The sequence below is a fragment of the Gastrolobium bilobum genome, unplaced genomic scaffold (genome assembly GCF_033153095.1).
Source record: "Gastrolobium bilobum isolate Gb01-03AN ecotype WA unplaced genomic scaffold, APGP_CSIRO_Gbil_v1 utg3226, whole genome shotgun sequence".
In the NCBI taxonomy this organism is placed as follows: domain Eukaryota; kingdom Viridiplantae; phylum Streptophyta; class Magnoliopsida; order Fabales; family Fabaceae; genus Gastrolobium; species Gastrolobium bilobum.
The window spans coordinates 242,588-262,007 of NW_026897987.1; the positions used below are offsets into that span (position 1 = coordinate 242,588).

The window sequence follows — 19,420 nt, forward strand, 5'->3', positions numbered from 1 at the left end:
AAAAAAAGTTGTTTGGTGGGAAAAAAACTTTACTAGGAAAATTAGGTAAATTTTAGAAAATGTATGTTTGGTTGGAGGTGAGATATAGATAGGTAAACCATCTTAAATTACTAAAATAACCCTGATTTTAAATTCTAAAAAAACCCCACAGCTGGCAAATTACAAAAACGTATGTCCATAATTTCTCAAGGAGTGACACCTAGCACAAACAGTAACCCCTTCTTTCACCTTCTCAGCCTCTCTAGCCATCCTCTTCTTCTCAGCTTTTGACACCTTCTTCTTTTTTGCCCTCTCCAGAACCTCCTCAGTGACATTACCATAGCCAACCCCTGCAGGTGCAAATCCATCCAATTCCAACTTATCATCCTCTTCCTCAAGAAACTTAGCTTCCCACTCATCAGAATCCCAATCAAACTCATCTTTTAATCAGTGTCTTCTTCAAGCTTATTTTCACTACTATCCCAAAACCCCACTTCATCATCATCGTCAATATCATCCTCACCAGAAAACTCTTCCGCTTTCACCTTCCTTTGTTGGTAATACCCAAGAAGGTTTGGGTCTTCATCTTGCATAAAGACTCCACAACCAGGGCAAATGGGTCCACAAGTTTCATCCTCATCTCTCCCCTCACTCAAAAATGGGTTCTTTCCATCTCTCCTGGGTGTGATTTTAGCCAACCTTCTCGGTGAGATCGATATTCATTGAAAGGGTATATTGGAACACAAAAAATGTTTTCAAACAGTGACTTAGCCTGGTTTTACAAAAAATCGTATCTCAAAACGCTATTCAAATAGTACCGATACATGGCTTTTCCCTTTAAATTGAAAAGTCTATCTATCTTGGATGGCTGCTTTCTCCCCACATTCTATTCAACCAAACATAGCTAAATAGGATTCCTTCTCTCACTTTCCTAGCTAAATTTGAGAAAGAGCCCAGCCAAACACCACCTAAGGGTTTTATAAGAGTTATGTTATAGGAAAAGTAATTGTGTAATGTTATAGGGATTTGTTTTGCGTGCCATAATTTCTTTTTTCTTTTTTTTTTTCAAAAAGTGTGGGTCCCACAAAATGTTGTGGGTAGGAAAGTTTGTTGTGCCATGTTAAATGACAAATGCAAACCCCTTTATATAATGATAAAACTAACTTTTTAAAATAAAAAAAAGTTTGCATACACATTAACTTGAAATCTTTCCTCAAGCGAAATTACACATATACTTTCACATGAAAAGGTATCTCATAATCCTGTGTGTATCTCTGTTTTCATGATCCCATTTATTTGATTTTTTTTTTTTTTTTGGGTACAAATTTATTTGATATCTATCAACATACAGATAGACACAATATTTTTTTTTTTGTAACAACAATATTTTTTTTTTGGGGAACAATGATAGACACTATTTCAAAATAACACAACATAATCTGTTTTTTTTTACTGTATTTGATTAGTTTAAGTGGCCATATTGAACTTTTCATTAGATTCTTCTATTTTTTTAGCCTTGGATTGATTTTGATTCTTTGAAGTAGAGAGAAAAAGTTATTTTCAATAAAAAAAGACCTCATAGGACCCGTTTGAATGAGCTTTTTTTCAGTCAGAAGTTACTTTTTTTTCTCAAAAAAAACACTTTTAGTTTAAAGTGCATTTAGATGCTACTTCTAAAAAAAGCAGAAGTCATAAAAAAAGACAAAAACTTACTTTTTTCAGAAGTTAAAAATTTTAACTTCTCAAAAAATCAAAAGTCAAAAACTAATTTTTTTTTTCAAAAAAAAAATATTTAAAAAAAAATCTAAATAGTCTTAGCTTTTATAAAAAACACTTTTAAAATAAGTAAGGCATAAAAGTAACTCTTTTTAAAAGTGAATCCAAACGTACTCTTAGTGAACAACATACGATAAGAATAGATTAAATAAATAAGTTAAATAAAAGTAAAAATAAAAAATCTGATCACGGTTTATTTACATTATATTATGAGTGTGATGTGCATCAAGTCAAAAATTTAATAAGATAATATTATCATATCCAGTTTTTAAGATAATTCATAGAGTGTAATGATTTGAGAATATTATTTTGAATATTAAATTATTTACTGTCAAGCTTTTGTAATGATTTGATGGGGCAGTGACATGTGGAAAAACTGCTTGTGGTGGCCTTATTCGTGACTGTCAAGGTAAATGGCTAGGTGGTTTCAAGACTTTCTTGGGATGCTGCTCCCCTCTCCTTGCTGAGCTCTAGGCTATCCATAATGGCTTAGTGTTTACTTGGAATTCTGGACTAAAAAATCTAATAGTTGAGGGTGACTCATCTCAAACTATTAGATTGCTTACCTTAACAGGTAATGATGCTCGAGAACTGCATTTAGTGGTTAGGATTCGAGCTCTTGTTGATAGATCTTGGAATGTCAAATTTACTCATGTCTTGAGAAGTAGTAATAGTTGTACGAATTGGATTGCAAAGGTAGCTCTATCTTGTTCCTTGGGAACATCGATTCTAGCTTTTCCTGACTAGAATCTTCAGAAGTTGATCTCCTCTAATACTATTGGGTCCTCCTGCCAGATCTGACTTGCTGCCCCGGATTAGTCTATCTGTTCTGTTTTGTCTTTTCTTTGATTTTATTTTTCCTTTGGGGCCTTGCCCCTTTATTGTACCCAAAATATATATATATATATATATACTTTTATTTTATTTGTTTATAACTTTAGAATAAAAAACTGAAACATCAACAATAATAATAAAAAAATAGTCGAGTTTGTTAAAATGAAAATAAACTCAAAATTTGATATAATAAAAACACTTTACTAATTTTTTTTCAAAATTATATTAAAAAATGACATCTTGTGTAATTTTTAAAATAATTTAAGTATTAGATGAAAAGCAGCTTAAAAAGGACAATACAAAACTCTAACGTTTATTAACCATTAACTTAAGTCTATAGTTCAAAAAAAAGGAAAAAAATTTCATCCTCTTCATTTTTCAAGCTCTATACAACGCGTATCAAACATTATAGTTCCACTTGCAATTCTAACTCAACAACTGAAAACAAAAGAATAAAGAATTAACCTCTATTTTCTTTCTTGTTTGAATTTACCTGTTTACCAGTCAATACATGAGATGGTGGACACAACATATGTATCTAAATCCAATTTAATCTAAGATCTAACATAAATAACTGCCAAGTAATAATCATTTGTAAAATCAACATGTTGTGGAAGCACAGAACATTTTTGAATATGCTAAAGTTACAGAAGCTGCCAAAGAGGTCAATTACCCTCTGATAACCTTTTATAGACTCTTCTGTGCAAAAGAATTTTTCAAGAAGAAGGGGGCAGGCGGGCTCCATGTACAAAAAAGAAAAAGGTCGCCAAAAAGGAATGAATTTATGAGAGCAGCATACCAAATTCTTAAAGCATGTCTGCAACTGCAGTTATCATGGGTTTTAGTCTGTTCTTGGCCTATTTGGACCATTTTTATTGCTGCTGTATAAAGGTAAGAGCCACCGGGATCCATGTTTCCTTTTCCCATAACACCGCCAATAAAGTATGAAAAATGACAGCATTATACCAAGGGGAATAGCCCATCTGTTTCAATCAACAAAATAACCATATATCAATATCTCAATATTCCATAAAATCTCACTATTCTCATAATGAATAAGTTAGTGACTTGTAGGGCTGTGCAAAATAATCGAACCGAATTGCATTTTTCTGAACCAGTTTTGAGAACCGAACCAGTTGAACCAAAAAAACTAGTTAAGAAAACCGATTCGAAACCAGTTCAGAACTAGTTTGTATATCCGAATTGGTTCTGAACCAGTGCCCATAAGTCAACCGGTTCAGTTGGATTCGGTTGACTTGTTGGCATTGTTTAGAGAAAATAAAGCAACAGGTCATATTCAGAAATTTTGAATGAGAAAGAACAAACAGAAAAAATATAAATCTAAATTGAAAACAAAAAATGAACTGCAGATTTGAATCTTGATAGAAAGAAAGGAAAATGAAGAACATTAGCAGGTTTTTATTTATGCAATTAATGCTTTCAATAAGTTATGTGTATTAGATGAAGCAAAGGGCAGAAATGCATCCCCAACCGCAAAGAGTCATAAAACCACACAATTACACTTATCTAGCTTATATCAAAATGGATATTAAGAGCAACTAAAGAAAAGGTTTTAACTTACATCAGATACTTGAATTTGGTTGGAAGTATGAAAGAAAAATGGTCAAATTACCTGTCAAGATCCAGGATTGGGCTGTAAACAAGAGTTTCCCAAGTTGCAACTATAAAATGCCAAACTGGGTTATAGTAAAGTGACTCTGCTGACCAAAACATCCTTGTGTAGGTCTCCAGAAATATAAAAAGTAGCCATGCTCCAATTTCAAGCAAAAAGAACTTTATAATAAAGCGGCCAATCACTACCATGACCAGGGAGAAGGCCACCAACCAATTGAAAAGCCTGTGGTTGTACTCCTTTATAAATAGAGACCTAGACTTCACCAACATCTGCATATTCATTTGTTACAACAAGGTATATTAAGCATATCAAACACTAGCAAATGAGGAAAAATTATTAACAATAATAACTTATTTGCTAAATAAAGAATTGGATCGATTCCACTTTTCATGACAAATGAATCCACTATGTAACAATTAAAAGGTCAATTCAGTTTATATACGGTCACATTTTCCATTAAGAATAGAGCTAGAGAGATAGACAGATACAATAGGAAACAAAAATCATTTCTATGTACTGAACTAAGGTTCAGGAATTCCAATGTTCAAGTGAAATACAACTATGAAAAAGAAATAACAAAGGCTATGCCCCACAAGCAATAGAGTAAAAAAAGACAAAACTATGTAATTATGCCAGACCTTCATCATGCGTTGCTCATAGTTTGTTTTTGAAGGTCCAACACACTCATGCTCAAAGCTACGATTGCATTTCTGGAGACCTGCATTAAATTTTGCCATGGAAGGAAGCCTGAGAACTTGAAGCTGATCCATCAGATCCTCACATCTGGTGTACAATGACTCACATAGCTTTGAAGATTTATATTCATTTTGTAAAATGACATTCTTATGTACCTGCATAATTTTCATTAGTAAATATCAATTTTCCATAGTATATATAAGCTTGAAATCATCATATTCAAACTCAAAGACCAAAATAGAGCAGACCGCAAAGAACCGTATATCATCAAATCAAAGGCTGCTTTTTAACGTTCATTGTAGTAAAAGTATATTTACCATTGAAGCTTTGTAGGTACATAAATCTTTCGCAACTCATGCTTCTTACTCTTTCTGACACACTCACTGTGTGTCCCCTACAGCAAGAGACTAACAACCACAGGATTTTGCTATTTATAAACCTTCATTTATTTTTGCAAAGAACCAGAATAGTCTTAAACTAAAACCACAAAGACATATTTGATAAGAGAAAATCATTCTACTAACTTTTTCTACTATCATTTTACCTGCTAATTATACTCCCAACTAAGCCAATTTTATTTTGCAATCTTCCAATATACTATGAATATTCAGACAATACCTTATGTATTTCTTCATCCAATTGCATGATTGATTTCTTAGCATGGTGACGGCCAAAATGTTGTTGATCAAAGGCTTGCATGGCTTCACCTCTAAACCTTTGATGGGACTGTTGCAGAGATTCCTCTGAAAGAGGCAGACCCAATGTTTCCATCCTTTCACTGTATAACTGAAGACATCTTTCAAGAATGTCCTTGTTGAAAATCTCCACAAGAGAGCCTGTTGATGGAATCTCTCCTTTGTTCAAGGCTTCAAGTATCTAAATTTGAAAAATCAAAATCAAAGCAGTTTAATGAAGATAAACAGAATGAATTCACACAATTTTAAAGACATTATCTTATTTTAGTTGTGCAGTTAAGTCCTCAATCTGATTATATTTGAGATGACAAAGGACTAAGGTTGATAAAGAAAAGAGCAGAAGTGTATACATAATTTGAGATTTTTTTTCTAAAAAAAAATCTCAAATTTTATGAATTACTAAAGTAAGGGGTAAACCCTCTACTTGGTCCTTCAAAGATACCACATTAGTCCTCCAAAGATTTTTGTCACCAAATTAATCCCTCAAACATACAAAGTAGTCACCAAATTGGTGATTAGTCCTCCATAAGAACGAATATGGTAACGTTTTTCAACTTTCAGTGACTAATTTGGGGACAAAATCTTTGGATGATTAATGTGGTAATACCCCAATCTTTGGAGTAGCAAGTAGAGGATTTACTCTTGTAGTAACTGTATCCAAACAGAGATATAGAACAACTTATAGGTGCAAGTTAAACAACTAAAAGTTGAAAATTTAAGAGATGTATCTACATAGTAACCAAGACATCAATTTTCCTCATTCTAAGTAATTTTGGTGGAGTCCCAATCAAAAATTTATACTAATACCACATGTCCCTTATTAGTAAAAGAACATATAATTTATTATTAGTAATCTTTAAAAATATGAGTGTTGCTTAAAAAATTACCAGTTCTGAAAAGTAGTAAAATAATGTGCACCTTACTAAACTTCAAGGTCAAAATATTACTACGAGGTGAAGTTGTATCATTTCTTCAATTCTTCTAGCTTCCACCCATAATAACTTCGAAGAGCATAAAATAAAATTTTTGGCCCTATTTGTTTTCATCGTTGCATTCTGCCTCCACAAAAACTTAAACGCAAAAATAGAACTTCCCCATGAACATTTTGAATATTTTTGCACATTTTTTAATCTCTCAATAAATTTCAATAAGATATACCGAAAACAGGGCAATACATGAGTCAATAGCTCATATTAAGGAGAATGAGGGCATCATGACATTTAATACATTGGCAAAATCCTTGATTGATTTGCTGATCCTGATTCTATACTACAATATTTTGAGATATGGGACATACAGAATCCTCCATAGTGGTCCTTCATAGAGTATTATTTAAAGAAAGAACAGATGCCACTGACACGAAAAACAAGTTAGAAGCTTTAGTTCATATTAAACTATGATTACTTTTATTCTTTCCTATAAAGAGAACATGCAAAACCAAGTACCTGTTCTAAGAAGGAAACAAACTCCTTCCCATTTAGAGTTTTGCCCTGCACAATCTTTGGACGGATCATGCTAGCAACAAGCTCTTTTAGTTTATCCCTTTTCTTAACATATAATGGATCAAGTTCCCCATCCTTCATGTCACAAAGTTTTGTACGCTGGAGATGTGGCTGTTTACAGTCCAGTTTCAATGATTAGTTAGCCATCCAATGCAGTTGTTTAATAAAAACCAAATATTACAATTTTTTGGCACTAGAGCCTCAAAGGGAGGCTCCACCACTAGAGTGGTGCCTAAAGGATCCCCACTAGGGGGCGGAGAGGGGGAGGGGAATGGGAAAGGGATGTTACATCTAGGGTTGTTGAACCCCCTATCAAGAACTGTCAATTAAATGTCCCAACCAAGTGAGCTAGGCTCATGGGACATTTTATAAAAGATTACATATTAATAAAAAAAATCTCTATCTTGAAATATAAATATATGAATGCATACATAAGCAACAAAAAGGTGGATTGAAGATGCAAATAAACATATTGGTGGCTATTAATTGTAATAACACTTGAATGCAAGCATCAGAACAATTATTTCCAAGACTAAGATCACATTCTTTACAATAAAAAAAGTTAAAGGTCTTTCTCACCAAAGACACGAACTTAAGCAAGATGGCATTCAAATGACCAGACATATAAATAACATAAATCCCTTTACCAGTCGATGGTATTTCTATATGACATTTCAGAACCAAGCAGTAGATAAGAAATGGAGAAGAAAATTGGTTTTGTACCTATAACCTAATACTAACTTCTGTTTAAAAATGCAGAGAGTTGTAATTTATAATGGATTAGTAATCATAATTAATACAAGCCAGGTGCAGGCACTAATCGGGCAAGGATTTCTAAGTTCTACCAATTGCAAAATTTGGCAATGGAACTGAAAAGGCCAATATTTTGTCATTCATCAGAAGACAAGACTTCTGTCATGATGGAAATGATCCATCCAGTATGGCAATATCATGAAGTTCAATTTGCATAAAAGAATGAAGAATACCACCAAGGCAATATGGAAACGTCAGATAAATTAGAGAAACATTGCTCTCTTTCTTTGCCATATATGACTCTGACGATAAAGAAGTTAAAATCCGCCATCTTATATGTAGAAATCAATAGATAGGTTCCGTTTTTATATCATTTCAAATGCAAAACAACTGGACTTACAAACACCCAAAACTCCACATAATGGAATTCAGGGATAAAATCGTTAAAGAATTCCATGTAAGGGTTGAAATGGTAAGGAATGAAAGAGATATGTGAAAAATAGTTAGAAGACACATACTTGGGGTAAGCTAAAGGCAGTACTGTTGTCCCCCATTATAGCCAATGAGTCCCGGATCTGATTGACCTGATGACGCAAACTTTCAGTATTAACATTCAATTCCAGACTAGTAATATTGGTACTGATAATTGAAAACTGAATTCAGAAGAGAAAATACCATATCAATATTTTTGTCCCCTGCACATAAATAATAAACAAATAGCCTACCATCAGAAAACTTGCTTTAGAAAATATGGAAAATCATACTTTAAGTGAATTTCAGTCATAGCTGCAAGCAACGGTACTAACTATCAGTATTGGGGACCTGCTGAAGAGCTTCATTCACCATTTCTTGCACCGATTTCCCTTCTGTAGGAAATTAAGGAAAATATAAGTATCCAATGGAGTGCACATGATGACAAGGACAGCAGAGAGATCAGCTGCTAGAATTCATCAGTGACCAAAATAATTTTATTGGAATTTGTATGTAGGAGACTCGAGAAAAGGGAGCAGACAGGTTGCTGATATATGAACACAATCAAGGCAAGTATTTAACTTACGCAGAAAATCACGTTGGATAAGCCACAAGAGCTTAGCAGGTTCAAATGCAACATCTTGGCCCTATAAAATCCACCAATTCAAACAAAAAATCAAATTAAAAATGAAAAAGGTCATGGAAAAAATTGATTAGATAACTGAGGGTAGTGCTAAGGCCTTTGGACTACCTTCACTCTATTCCAATACATGAAAGTTGCGAATTATAATGTATTGAATTTGCAAATCAAACAAACAAGTTAGTAACTGCAATTTACCCAAAAAAATGATTATAAAGCAATATTAAAAAGGATAACAAAAGAGAAAATGATAATCTATATGATATCAAAAAACAAAAAGTTCATCAAGATGCAAACCTCCCATAAAATTCTTCAGCAAGCTCAACCGCAAAAGAGAGTCGAGAGATGTCAGCTTCACGTATCTGAATACACAAAGATGATAACATTTTAGAATGGCCTCAAAAAAACTCAAAATGAGAGATTTGCTGACTGCGGGCTTCAAGATTATTCAGCCTCGACCTAGTAATTGAAGTTGATACCAGCAAACATGCAAATGCAGTCAAGTTTCTTAAAAAGGAAAGTACTGTGTGCGTAGTGGTCCAAAGCTAAAAGGTAATCTAACATTTGTTTCAAATCTAGTGTTGTAATTGAAAATACAACACAAGGTAGGGTTTTCCTCTCTCCGTAGCTGATCACAAAACCACCGAAGGCCTACAGCACTAATAATACTGAATATTGTAAAGGAAAGGACTATTTATGATTTTAGATTAGTTATCAAATTATTCTTATCAGCGCATTAATTTTTCCGGTCATCTATTTTTCTTTTGATAAATTATTTGTTGATTGAGCATGCATTAACTCCATAGATCCCCAAATCCATTTTCCAATACACTGTATCCCTCCTTCAAAACCATATCTAATTCTAAATGTACTAACAGCAACATAACCATCCCATATTTTTTAATGCCAAAAGTTAGTCTTTCAGAATTAACCCAACCAAAAGAGGAAAATTTATCACCTAGACCAATATGTATTATGTATACACTGTGTCACAAGATTCAAGAGCTGGGCCCTCCATTTTGCATACTAGTGCAAGTTTTTATGATTTGAGGGCAGATCCTGATCCAATACTACTCTGTGCACTAAAAATTCCGGATTCATAACTTGACATGTCTCAAATTGTTTGTTGCAGCTCTCAGACATAATCTGAGGGCCTAGCCAATGCAAGGCCAATAGCATGCTACTCTATATGCAGTATGCAGTAGAGTCCATTCATGTGTTGTGTCTGTGTCTGCTAACCAAGGACGAGACTTTATCTAGTTTTTCAATTTGTATGCTAAAAAAATTAATTAAAAAATAAAGTTAAAAAATAACATAGCATTTATTTCCATTTCCTTAATTTTAACTTTAGTTTCACTCTAATAAAGTATTCATATTAATATGATTATGTTCATATTTCTCCATTAAGATTTTTTCCTTTTCAATCATTGTTGATTAAAGATTATATTATTAAGTTGCTGATTTTTATTATAAACCATATTTAACTGCTCTATACTACAATATATCATTATAAAATGAAATAAATAAACAAAATAAGATGCACTTGCACTAAACTTTTCATAATTAGACACTAGCAAATTTGCACTTGCCCTAGCTATGTGCTTTTGTCACCTAATGTATACCAATAAGAACTAGGATCCATGTTATACTCAACACTGAAACATGAATTTTTTTTCTATATTGTTAATTCTCAAAACAAAGTACTTCTTTCATCTGTCCATCTAACATTACAACAACATAAACAAGAGCACAAATTTCTGAGGGGGTTATGATAACTAACTGTCTCAGGCAGATTATAGATAAGCACAGAACTCATGACAGTTGCCAGAGAAAATATCCTGCAAAAGGCAAACAGAAGAAGAGGTCAACTGAAAAATAGTACACAACTATCATAACCACAGTATGCATGATCAGTCAGCAATTACCGATCATCATATACATTTGACTTCCCGATGCTTTCGAATCCTTCTGTATCAAGGTAAAAGACAGATGTTCTTACTCCATCAATATCCAACTCTATAGGGGTTCCCCAAATCCATATTCCTGTATGACATGAACCAAACGAGAATAAATATAGATTGAAAAAGATGATATCTAACTCCAATTAAGCATAACCATGAGAAGAATGTCAATCTCCATCCACCTTTTGTCTTGGTGTCACGCATGTGCCCAACACCAAACCCTAACAAAACAAACATATTAATTTACATTAAATCCCTAAAAGCTATCAAATTATGACTGCATATTTTCCCTAAAAATGTAGGTTTGAGGGTAAAATTCTAGTAGTTGTAAAAGATGCACCTTCATTACAAGAAAGAGAGAGAAGTTGATTAAGCAAAAAAGATTTTCCAGAGCGGTAGGGTCCAATCACCTGATAAAAACAGCCATAACAATCACATGATAAACACAGCCCTAAAGTGACAAAAGTAGAACCCATAAATGGGTAAACATGGAACTAATAGCATTTATTCAATGCTGTACAAGCTTTCTGCATTGTGAACAACTGATCCAGGTTATCAAATTAATATGCAACACTACATATGCAAGAGGGTTGACCAATAGTAGTAAAAAATATCCATTCCAAAGCATAAGATAAATGATAAATCAATTCACATGATAAGACTCCATTCCTGATCTAATAGAGAAACCCTTATCTCCAACATTTTAACTATCCATAAATTCTTGAAAAGAAAATATGCTAAGTGATACCACTTGAGAAAGCAAATATCTAATTGCAAGTTGCAACGCGATGGGAAAAGATGAGGATCATCAACTTTGGTAGTTTTTGGAACTAACCATCCATAAATTTGAATTCCTCACTCTTATGAAGTTCTTCTGTCTCACCTTTAGGGGAAGAAAACAATACTTTGCATTTGTGAAATATTAAGACTTTCATGTTTTGACTTTCACAACACTTTATATGGTAATATTTAGAAAAGGCCAATTAATATAAAACATGTTCTCAAACCTTGGAACTCATGCAACAGGGCAAATGCCTTTTAAATTAAATTCATGTTTCAATATGAGTCAACAGCCAACTCTATTGTGTTTAAGAACAAAGAAGAGCAGGTGCTCGTATATCAATCAACAACAAACTCAGGGAAAGATGACTTGCCAATGTGGACGATGTTAATGAACATAATATTAGCTAATCATTATAATAGTGTTTGACATGTGTACAAAACAGGATGAAATATAATGTAACGGTTACTGTTCTGTTCTCTTTGGTTCCTTCCTTCTTAGTGGAATCAAAATGTACCACTTTTTAAACCCATATCCAGTTCTGTTTTATTCTAAAAGTGCACTGAACATAAAACAAAGTTCATGTTATGTTCGATCCCCTTCTAACACGCCTACCAAACACTCCCTACATCATGAAACCAGTCCATTAAACATCATGAAGGGTTATGAGAATCCACATCAAATATCAAGTAAAATCCACAAACACAAACTATGAATGCTCTAAAGTTTCAGTCAAACTTACTGCTACAGATGCAATGGGGTTTGTTATTCTCTCAATAGCCTCCAAGCCTTCTCTTGAAAGACGAAGTTTTGTATGACCAGGATCAGGTTCCACAATTGGAAATCTTAAAACACAAAAATTGGACAAGAATAAGGGTAGCTTACAACAGCTTGAAACTACAAGGTAAAATGTACTTTGTAACAAACAGAAGAAACTCAGTCATACAATACCCAAAAGGAGGTGACCAGAACAAGAACAATGAGTATAACAAAAGCAACAAAAAGAGTTGGTCACTAATCAATAATAATAAGAACAAAAGAGTTTCAGTCCCAAAATATTGAATTGGCTACATAAGCTCAACCATCAACATCAACATCAATAGCACCTTTAACCCAAGCACATAAGCTCATAAGCTCAACCATATAAATGAAAAATACACACTACATGTTCTTTTGGCCACCACATGTAAAGACAATTCCACACTGGATCTACATGGCCAGAGAGAAAGTATTCACTTTCTGACACCCTTCTTGAATACTAAAAACACACAAAAACTTATGTATTCCACACTATTGATACATTGACAACCAATCCATCAGGTCCAAACTGGGTCTAACTGTAGTTACCGAAGTACATATATAAGCATTAAAAGAAAAGGGGAACAATTTCCAACCCGTAAGAAAACTTCTAGCCTACATTAACATTTATGTTACGTTTAGATGGAAAGAGAAGGGAGGGTTAACTTTTCATTTAATTTAACATCCTCCTTAATAGATAATTTTTCAAAATGAAAGGAATAAAATGAGAGATTATCATCTAACCTTTCAATTATCCCTTACTCAATTTTATAAACATTTTATAACACTCTTAATTCAGAAATGAAAAATTAACCCACCTCCCATTTCCTTTTCCCTTCAAACCCCTCCATTCAAGTACTTCCTGGGCTCATAATTTGGTTGGAAACTTTTCATCAACATACAAAATACATCCCTTCACATCTTGAAAAATTGAATGTTTACAAACCATCTCAAGATATACAAATGGAAAAGCGAATCTCAAATCCCCCAATGACGAAAGCAGGAAATGAAATGTATTGGGATGATCGAAAATGTGAAAAAGTTTTCGTTTTTTGTGAGCACGAAACCAAAAAAAAATAAAAAATGAAAGCTTGTGAGCTTGTAAAAGTTAACGGTTACCAGATCTCAGGAACTAGATACATTACAAACTTCGATATGCCAAAAACCGAGAAGAAACAAAAGAAGATAATAACTTACGGTTGGTGAAAATTCTGAATGGAGGAGGACCCAGTTGCAAAAAGGGAGCAAAAGAGAAGAATAAGACATAGAGGAGTGTCCATGAGCAGAGATGCCAAATGTGGTTGAACAAAGAACTCAAATTCCGAAGGAACGTGAAGAAGCAATGAGAATTGTAAATCATGTCATGGGGTTGATTCCTGAGGGCGTTGAAACTTGAAGAAACATGGGTTTGTGATCTAAAGTAAAGTCTTCGAGATGGGTCATTTTTTGATCCCTAGTCCGTGCTCGAAGCCAAGCTTGTCTCGCTAATGTTAGAAAAAACAGCGGTGAGTCATTTGGTCACGCTTTTGCTATTTATATGCTATTATTACACACGCCATGAATTTTGATTAAATTTATTTTTTTTTTGTTTCCCAAGGTACGGCCGACAGCCAAAAACTAATCTTTTTTAGGTGGGAGATCACATTAAGTGCATAAATCTTCCAACAAAACTTTTTCCATATGCACGGCCAGGAATCAAACCCTGTCAGCATGCTTAAGGAATCCAGCTATCTGTCAACTGTGCTGGGCTTTGAATTAGGATTTTAAAATATATTTTTTGATATACAAATTTTTATAGATTTTAAAAGATTATTTAGAATTGGAGGGACTTTAAAGACTTTTTAAAAAGATTTTTTACAATCAAAATGTCATAAGATCTTATTTTAAAGGATTTTAATAGAATTTATAGGATTTAAAAGGACAATATAGATTTATAAGATTTTAAAAAATCATATGAATTTTTAATAAATATTCAAAATTATAAGAGTCGATAAAAAAATAACAAAGAAATGCAATGATAATAATAAAAATAATTAAAACCTAATATAAATTTCTCAATTAGTAAAACATAATACAATTTTTAACAAACATTCAAAATTACTAGGTAACATCTCTTCGGAACAGTGACCATTGTGCCACTGTTCACCAACTTTTTTACTTAAATGCCACGCGAACAGTGTTATTTTCCAATCTGCCATGGGGCAAGTTCAGAACTATCCATATATTATTATAGGATCCAGTTTTTTTTTTATTAGAATAATTCTAAATTTGCATATAGAACCTAAAGTTCATGATAAAATTTCATTTGAAATTTTTTGCAATTGATATTGGAAATCTTGGGATTTTTATTCTACGTGATGAGAATTTTCTAATCATTATTATATGCATGTTTTCATTGAGTATTCTAAGAAAATTTTGAATCTGAAATTCTGGGTTTTATTACATAAAAGTTTAAAAAAATTCACAAATTATTTCAATCGATATATTGAAATCTTAAATTGTGTAACATCTCCGTCTCGAGCCGGTTCAATTAACATGCATATGATATAAACAGAAACAGCGAAAGACTTAACTTACAAAAATGCGAGCTAACTTTTTCTTTTTCTACTTTAACTCTTACTCGGCGTAAACGAAAATCGGGCAGAGTTTCCTCTATAAATCGGACAATTGGGGATTTTTCAATCCCACTCAGAAGCATTTCCTGGTAAACAGTTTATACAACACATCAATCCAGAAGTATCAGTCATGCAAATATAATCAGATACTCATCCATGGGCGCATGCATAATATGGCTCTATGCCACTATACCTAATCAACATGCAATCCAACACGAAATCATAAACTGAATAATACATCATCATATAACGTGTCTGAATACCCAAATGTACATACATCAAACTGACAGACATGTACAAAACATATACATGTCATATACAAAATAAAGGATCAATATCATGATCCATCAAATGCGGAAATACAAAATGACATAAATGCACTCCAAAAGGTTAGTAGCCTACAACTATTCAAAAGGTTGATCCGTCCCAACGTCTCCGCCACGGGTCACGTCCCTGCCTAGTGAGGACTCACCGGGAACCTGGGCACCTAAAAATATGTCCCCAAAGAGGGGTGAGATTACAAATCTCAATAAGCTCCAGGTTTATAGAGAATTCTCCATACCCCTGGCTCACTCCTGCACAAAAGTCAGATACAGAGTATACAAATGCAATCATAACAGATATCATAACAAAACAAAACATATTTCATATCATATCATATCAGAGGCGTGCGCCGTCATTCCCAATGGAGGACCCCAAGCGGAAATAAACGCACGTGTTCCCAATAGAACAAAGCATATATCCATATCATATCAGAGGCGTGTGCCGTCATTCCCAAGGGAGGACCCCAAGCGGGACCAGAACATGTCAGAGGTGTACATTGTCAATCTCAGGGAAACCCCATGAAGACATCAGTGTACCATACCATCAATACATAAATCATATCAGAACAAGTCATATCATGTTATCAAATAACTCTATATGAATGCATCTATACAAAGCATCTAAACAACAGTCATACAGTCCAACCATAGTTCACTAACCATGGTGGAGCACTCAAACAGGAAAAGACTCCTTAAACATATAGCTTACCTCTTGAAGCTTTACCAATACGCTTACTTGTTGCACAAGTTACTTACATCGCTTTAACAAGATTCCACTCCTTTTCTATCCCTAGGCACACCTAGAGAAGAATGCACAACAAAATCAATAAAATGATACTATGCCATGATCCTTACATAAGGTATACATTTTATCGCTTATTTTTATTTCTTTACGTTTTTGTCAATCCTATGCCATTACACAAGTCTATACCAATTTATAATCGTTAGTGTTCTTTAATTTAATAAAGTATCCACTTGAGAATTTTCTATATAAGTCATGCAATTTTACTTCAAAAGGCCGCTGACATACCCTTAGGGAATCACGATATTTTTCACAATTTCTCAAGCCATTTCACTTCTTAACTCATCAATTAATACATTGAAATACAACACATTTTATTAAAATAAAATGTGGCAAAATACTATCCCTAAACCATGATCAAACACATTCTCAAATGATTTTTTTTGCTTCAAAGGGCCGAAAATGCACCTATAGGGAGTCTATGGGATTTTATGTTTTCCATCGTTTATACTTGCATCCATGGTACATTACATCAATCAATATACACTACCCATTATCAAAGCAACGCTAACAACCTTTCAACATACCTTTTTTTTCTACATGGCTGAAAATGGTACAAAAGGGTTCTTCCAAGTTTAACTAATTAATCCATTCAACACCAACATATGTAAGGATTCATAAGCATCATTGAAACAACATTGAACACATTTCAAGCGTGCTTTTCTCTTCATGGCCGACAATAGGTTAGGAAAGTCATGCAATTTTTCTATGCTTTCTTTACTTCTAGTTGATTTAATCAACCCACAAACATCAATATAGATATTTCATCATCAAAACATACTACCATTCATACTCTTCAACATACAAAATTCCAACAATATTTTCATGAAAACCTAAATCTTAAATTCAAGGATTCAACAATTATAAATGGAGTTTCTTACCTTGGATAAGTCCTACACCAACCAAATGTTAATCTTCAAGCTTAAATCATAGCAAAACATCATTTTTTTTTCTTCAGCAATGAACAGTACACGAAAATGGAAAGGAGGGGAGATCTCTTGATTCAATGCATCCCAAAGAGAAAGGAGGCTTGGGTTTTTATCACAAGAGGTTGCACTACAATTTTTATGAAATGCACATTGTGTGGAAATAGCTTGTAGAATAAATGAATTCCTAGCCCTGGAAGCACACCAAGGCCACGGTTCTGTCCGAGAAGAAGAAGAAGACGGGGTTGTATCCTTTTTTTTTGTTGAAGTTTCACTTATATAGGCAGTGTTAAATTCAATTGAGTAAAGGTTTATTTATCTACACACCTCTATTCCATACCAAACTTTGCACACTAGTCCAGAATATTTTTATGGTAATATTTATAATTTTACTTTTTACTTTCGGGTAACTTTATTTACCCGAATTTTTACTCCTTAACTGTCATTTTAACTCCTTTTTCACCAAAGGTGACTTTATTTCTTTTACTTCTAATTATTCTTCGATATTAAATCCACAATTACTAGTAAGGGTTATTATAAATTGCTTTGGAGCTTTTGAAAAAAAAGTTTTTAGTTATCTATTGACACAAAAATTATCTGAAATCGTTTCCTATAGCCAAGGAATTTCGTTCATGAATGTATTGTTACGAAATATAGGGTTTATATTATGAAAGTTTCAATCTTTCTTTAAATTGATCCTGCTTCATTGATGTAAAATGAAAATCGATTTGAGGATTTTAGTTCCCATCTTGTTTTCCCATTGTTTTATGTTATTTTTAATACAAAAATCATATCTTTTTGTGTCAAAAAAATCGTGACTCATTGCTTGAAAAATCATTTTTTAAACTTCAAAAAACTCTACAAAATCTATTATTTTTGAGATGGATTATATTAGAATCTTGTTGGTTTGTTATTTCTAGATTGTTTTGTAATGAAAGTCGCTCAAAAGTATGCTATTTTTTATCTTTGACGAAGCTCCTATGACGAAACCAGGTTTCGAGCGGGTCAACTCGCCAAAGGAAGAAGAAGACACTACAATAGATAAATCTCTAAAAATCCTATGGATAAGGGTGAGATTATGAGGGAGACATCCTATTTATATTTATCACTAAAAAGTCTCATGAAATCCACACCAATATAAAATTTATTAAAATTGACAAATTTTTGAATACCAGAAGATTGTTTTTCCTTTGTCTAAAATCCGGATTGAAAAATAATCTTATAAAATCTCAATCGAATATCACGTGAATTTTTTTCAATCCTTTAAACTCCTAATTAAATTTCAATGGAATTTTTTATCAAAAAATAATCCATTAAAATTCTTTGAAATCTCAATCCAATACACCCCCCTTAATGTATTCATTCTCAAATTAAAAACTTTTGTTTAGTCAAAATTATTTTATTAAATTAGGAAATAATTAATTTACGTCTATATAAAAATATTATTTGGCACCTCTCTTTTTTTAAGTTAAAAGTTATTTTCAAGCTAAAACTAAAAATAAAAAGCTTTAAAAATAAAGCAATCAATTCTATGATGATTATATAAAAAATTTAGCTTAAAAGTTACTTATTCATCTATATTATGGGAGAGGTTATACTTATTATATTATAATTCAGAGTCATTCCATGGAAAGTTTTGACACGTGTAATTCATACAATGATTTGGATTCTTTTAAAAAATGTAAATTTTATATCTTAAGCAAGTTTTTAAAAAATAAATAAATTTTATGCATCATGGGTCAAGTAGGACTTAATCCATGGTGCAACCTAATTAATTTAAATGTTAAATTAATAAAAATAATTTGAATTTAAATATAGTCATGAAATTATATTTGATGATAATGGAGAAAATTAAGGAAACTAATTAATTAAATTGATTGGCTCAAAATAAGAAAACTAATTAATTAGATTGATTGGTTAAAATTAGGAAAACCAATCAATTGGATACAAAAATGAATTAACCAATATGATTGAGAAGTGATGGGGCACTAATCAAGGGGAGTTGATTAGTCAAGGGAGTTGATTAGCCATCATATTTAGTTTCCTTTTTTATTTAAATTAGACATTTTTCTTATTTTGCTCCATCCAAAACCTTAGACGAAAATTACTCACTATTGTGCCCCCTAACAAACCCTTGCTGCCACTCTCCATTGGCCCTTCTCTTAAGTTTTAGCAACCTCTCTTGAAGGATCTTAGATGTTGAAGAATTATTTTTCCATCATTCTTTGTCTC

The 19,420-nt window shown here is 32.8% G+C and overlaps 1 protein-coding gene across 1 annotated transcript; it reads right to left on the reverse strand.

Moving 5' to 3' along the window:
* Window positions 1-3,058: 3,058 nt before the first annotated feature.
* LOC133311966 (uncharacterized) lies at window positions 3,059-13,994 on the reverse strand. Its single transcript, XM_061513102.1, has 17 exons — window positions 13,720-13,994; window positions 12,467-12,569; window positions 11,284-11,353; window positions 11,126-11,164; window positions 10,908-11,025; window positions 10,763-10,820; window positions 9,280-9,344; window positions 9,094-9,100; window positions 8,929-8,989; window positions 8,678-8,737; window positions 8,547-8,566; window positions 8,390-8,455; window positions 7,062-7,229; window positions 5,540-5,797; window positions 4,864-5,076; window positions 4,223-4,494; window positions 3,059-3,572 (listed from the first exon to the last, which is right to left on the reverse strand). The coding sequence occupies exons 1-17, from the start codon at window positions 13,800-13,802 to the stop codon at window positions 3,431-3,433; spliced, it is 1,803 nt and encodes a 600-aa protein (XP_061369086.1). The 5' UTR covers window positions 13,803-13,994; the 3' UTR covers window positions 3,059-3,430.
* Between the last annotated feature and the right edge of the window lie 5,426 nt (window positions 13,995-19,420).

What these genes read in the sequence shown, in the direction of transcription:
- LOC133311966 (XM_061513102.1), bottom strand. Translation starts at nt 13,802, where the DNA reads ATGGACACTCCTCTATGTCTTATTCTTCTCTTTTGCTCCCTTTTTGCA. An exon ending in CTCTCTTTCTTGTAATGAAG is followed by an intron (nt 11,165 to 11,283) that starts GTGCATCTTTTA and finishes TTGTTTTGTTAG; the next exon opens with GGTTTGGTGTTGGGCACATG. An exon ending in GGGACAAAAATATTGATATG is followed by an intron (nt 8,456 to 8,546) that starts GTATTTTCTCTT and finishes TTGCGTCATCAG; the next exon opens with GTCAATCAGATCCGGGACTC.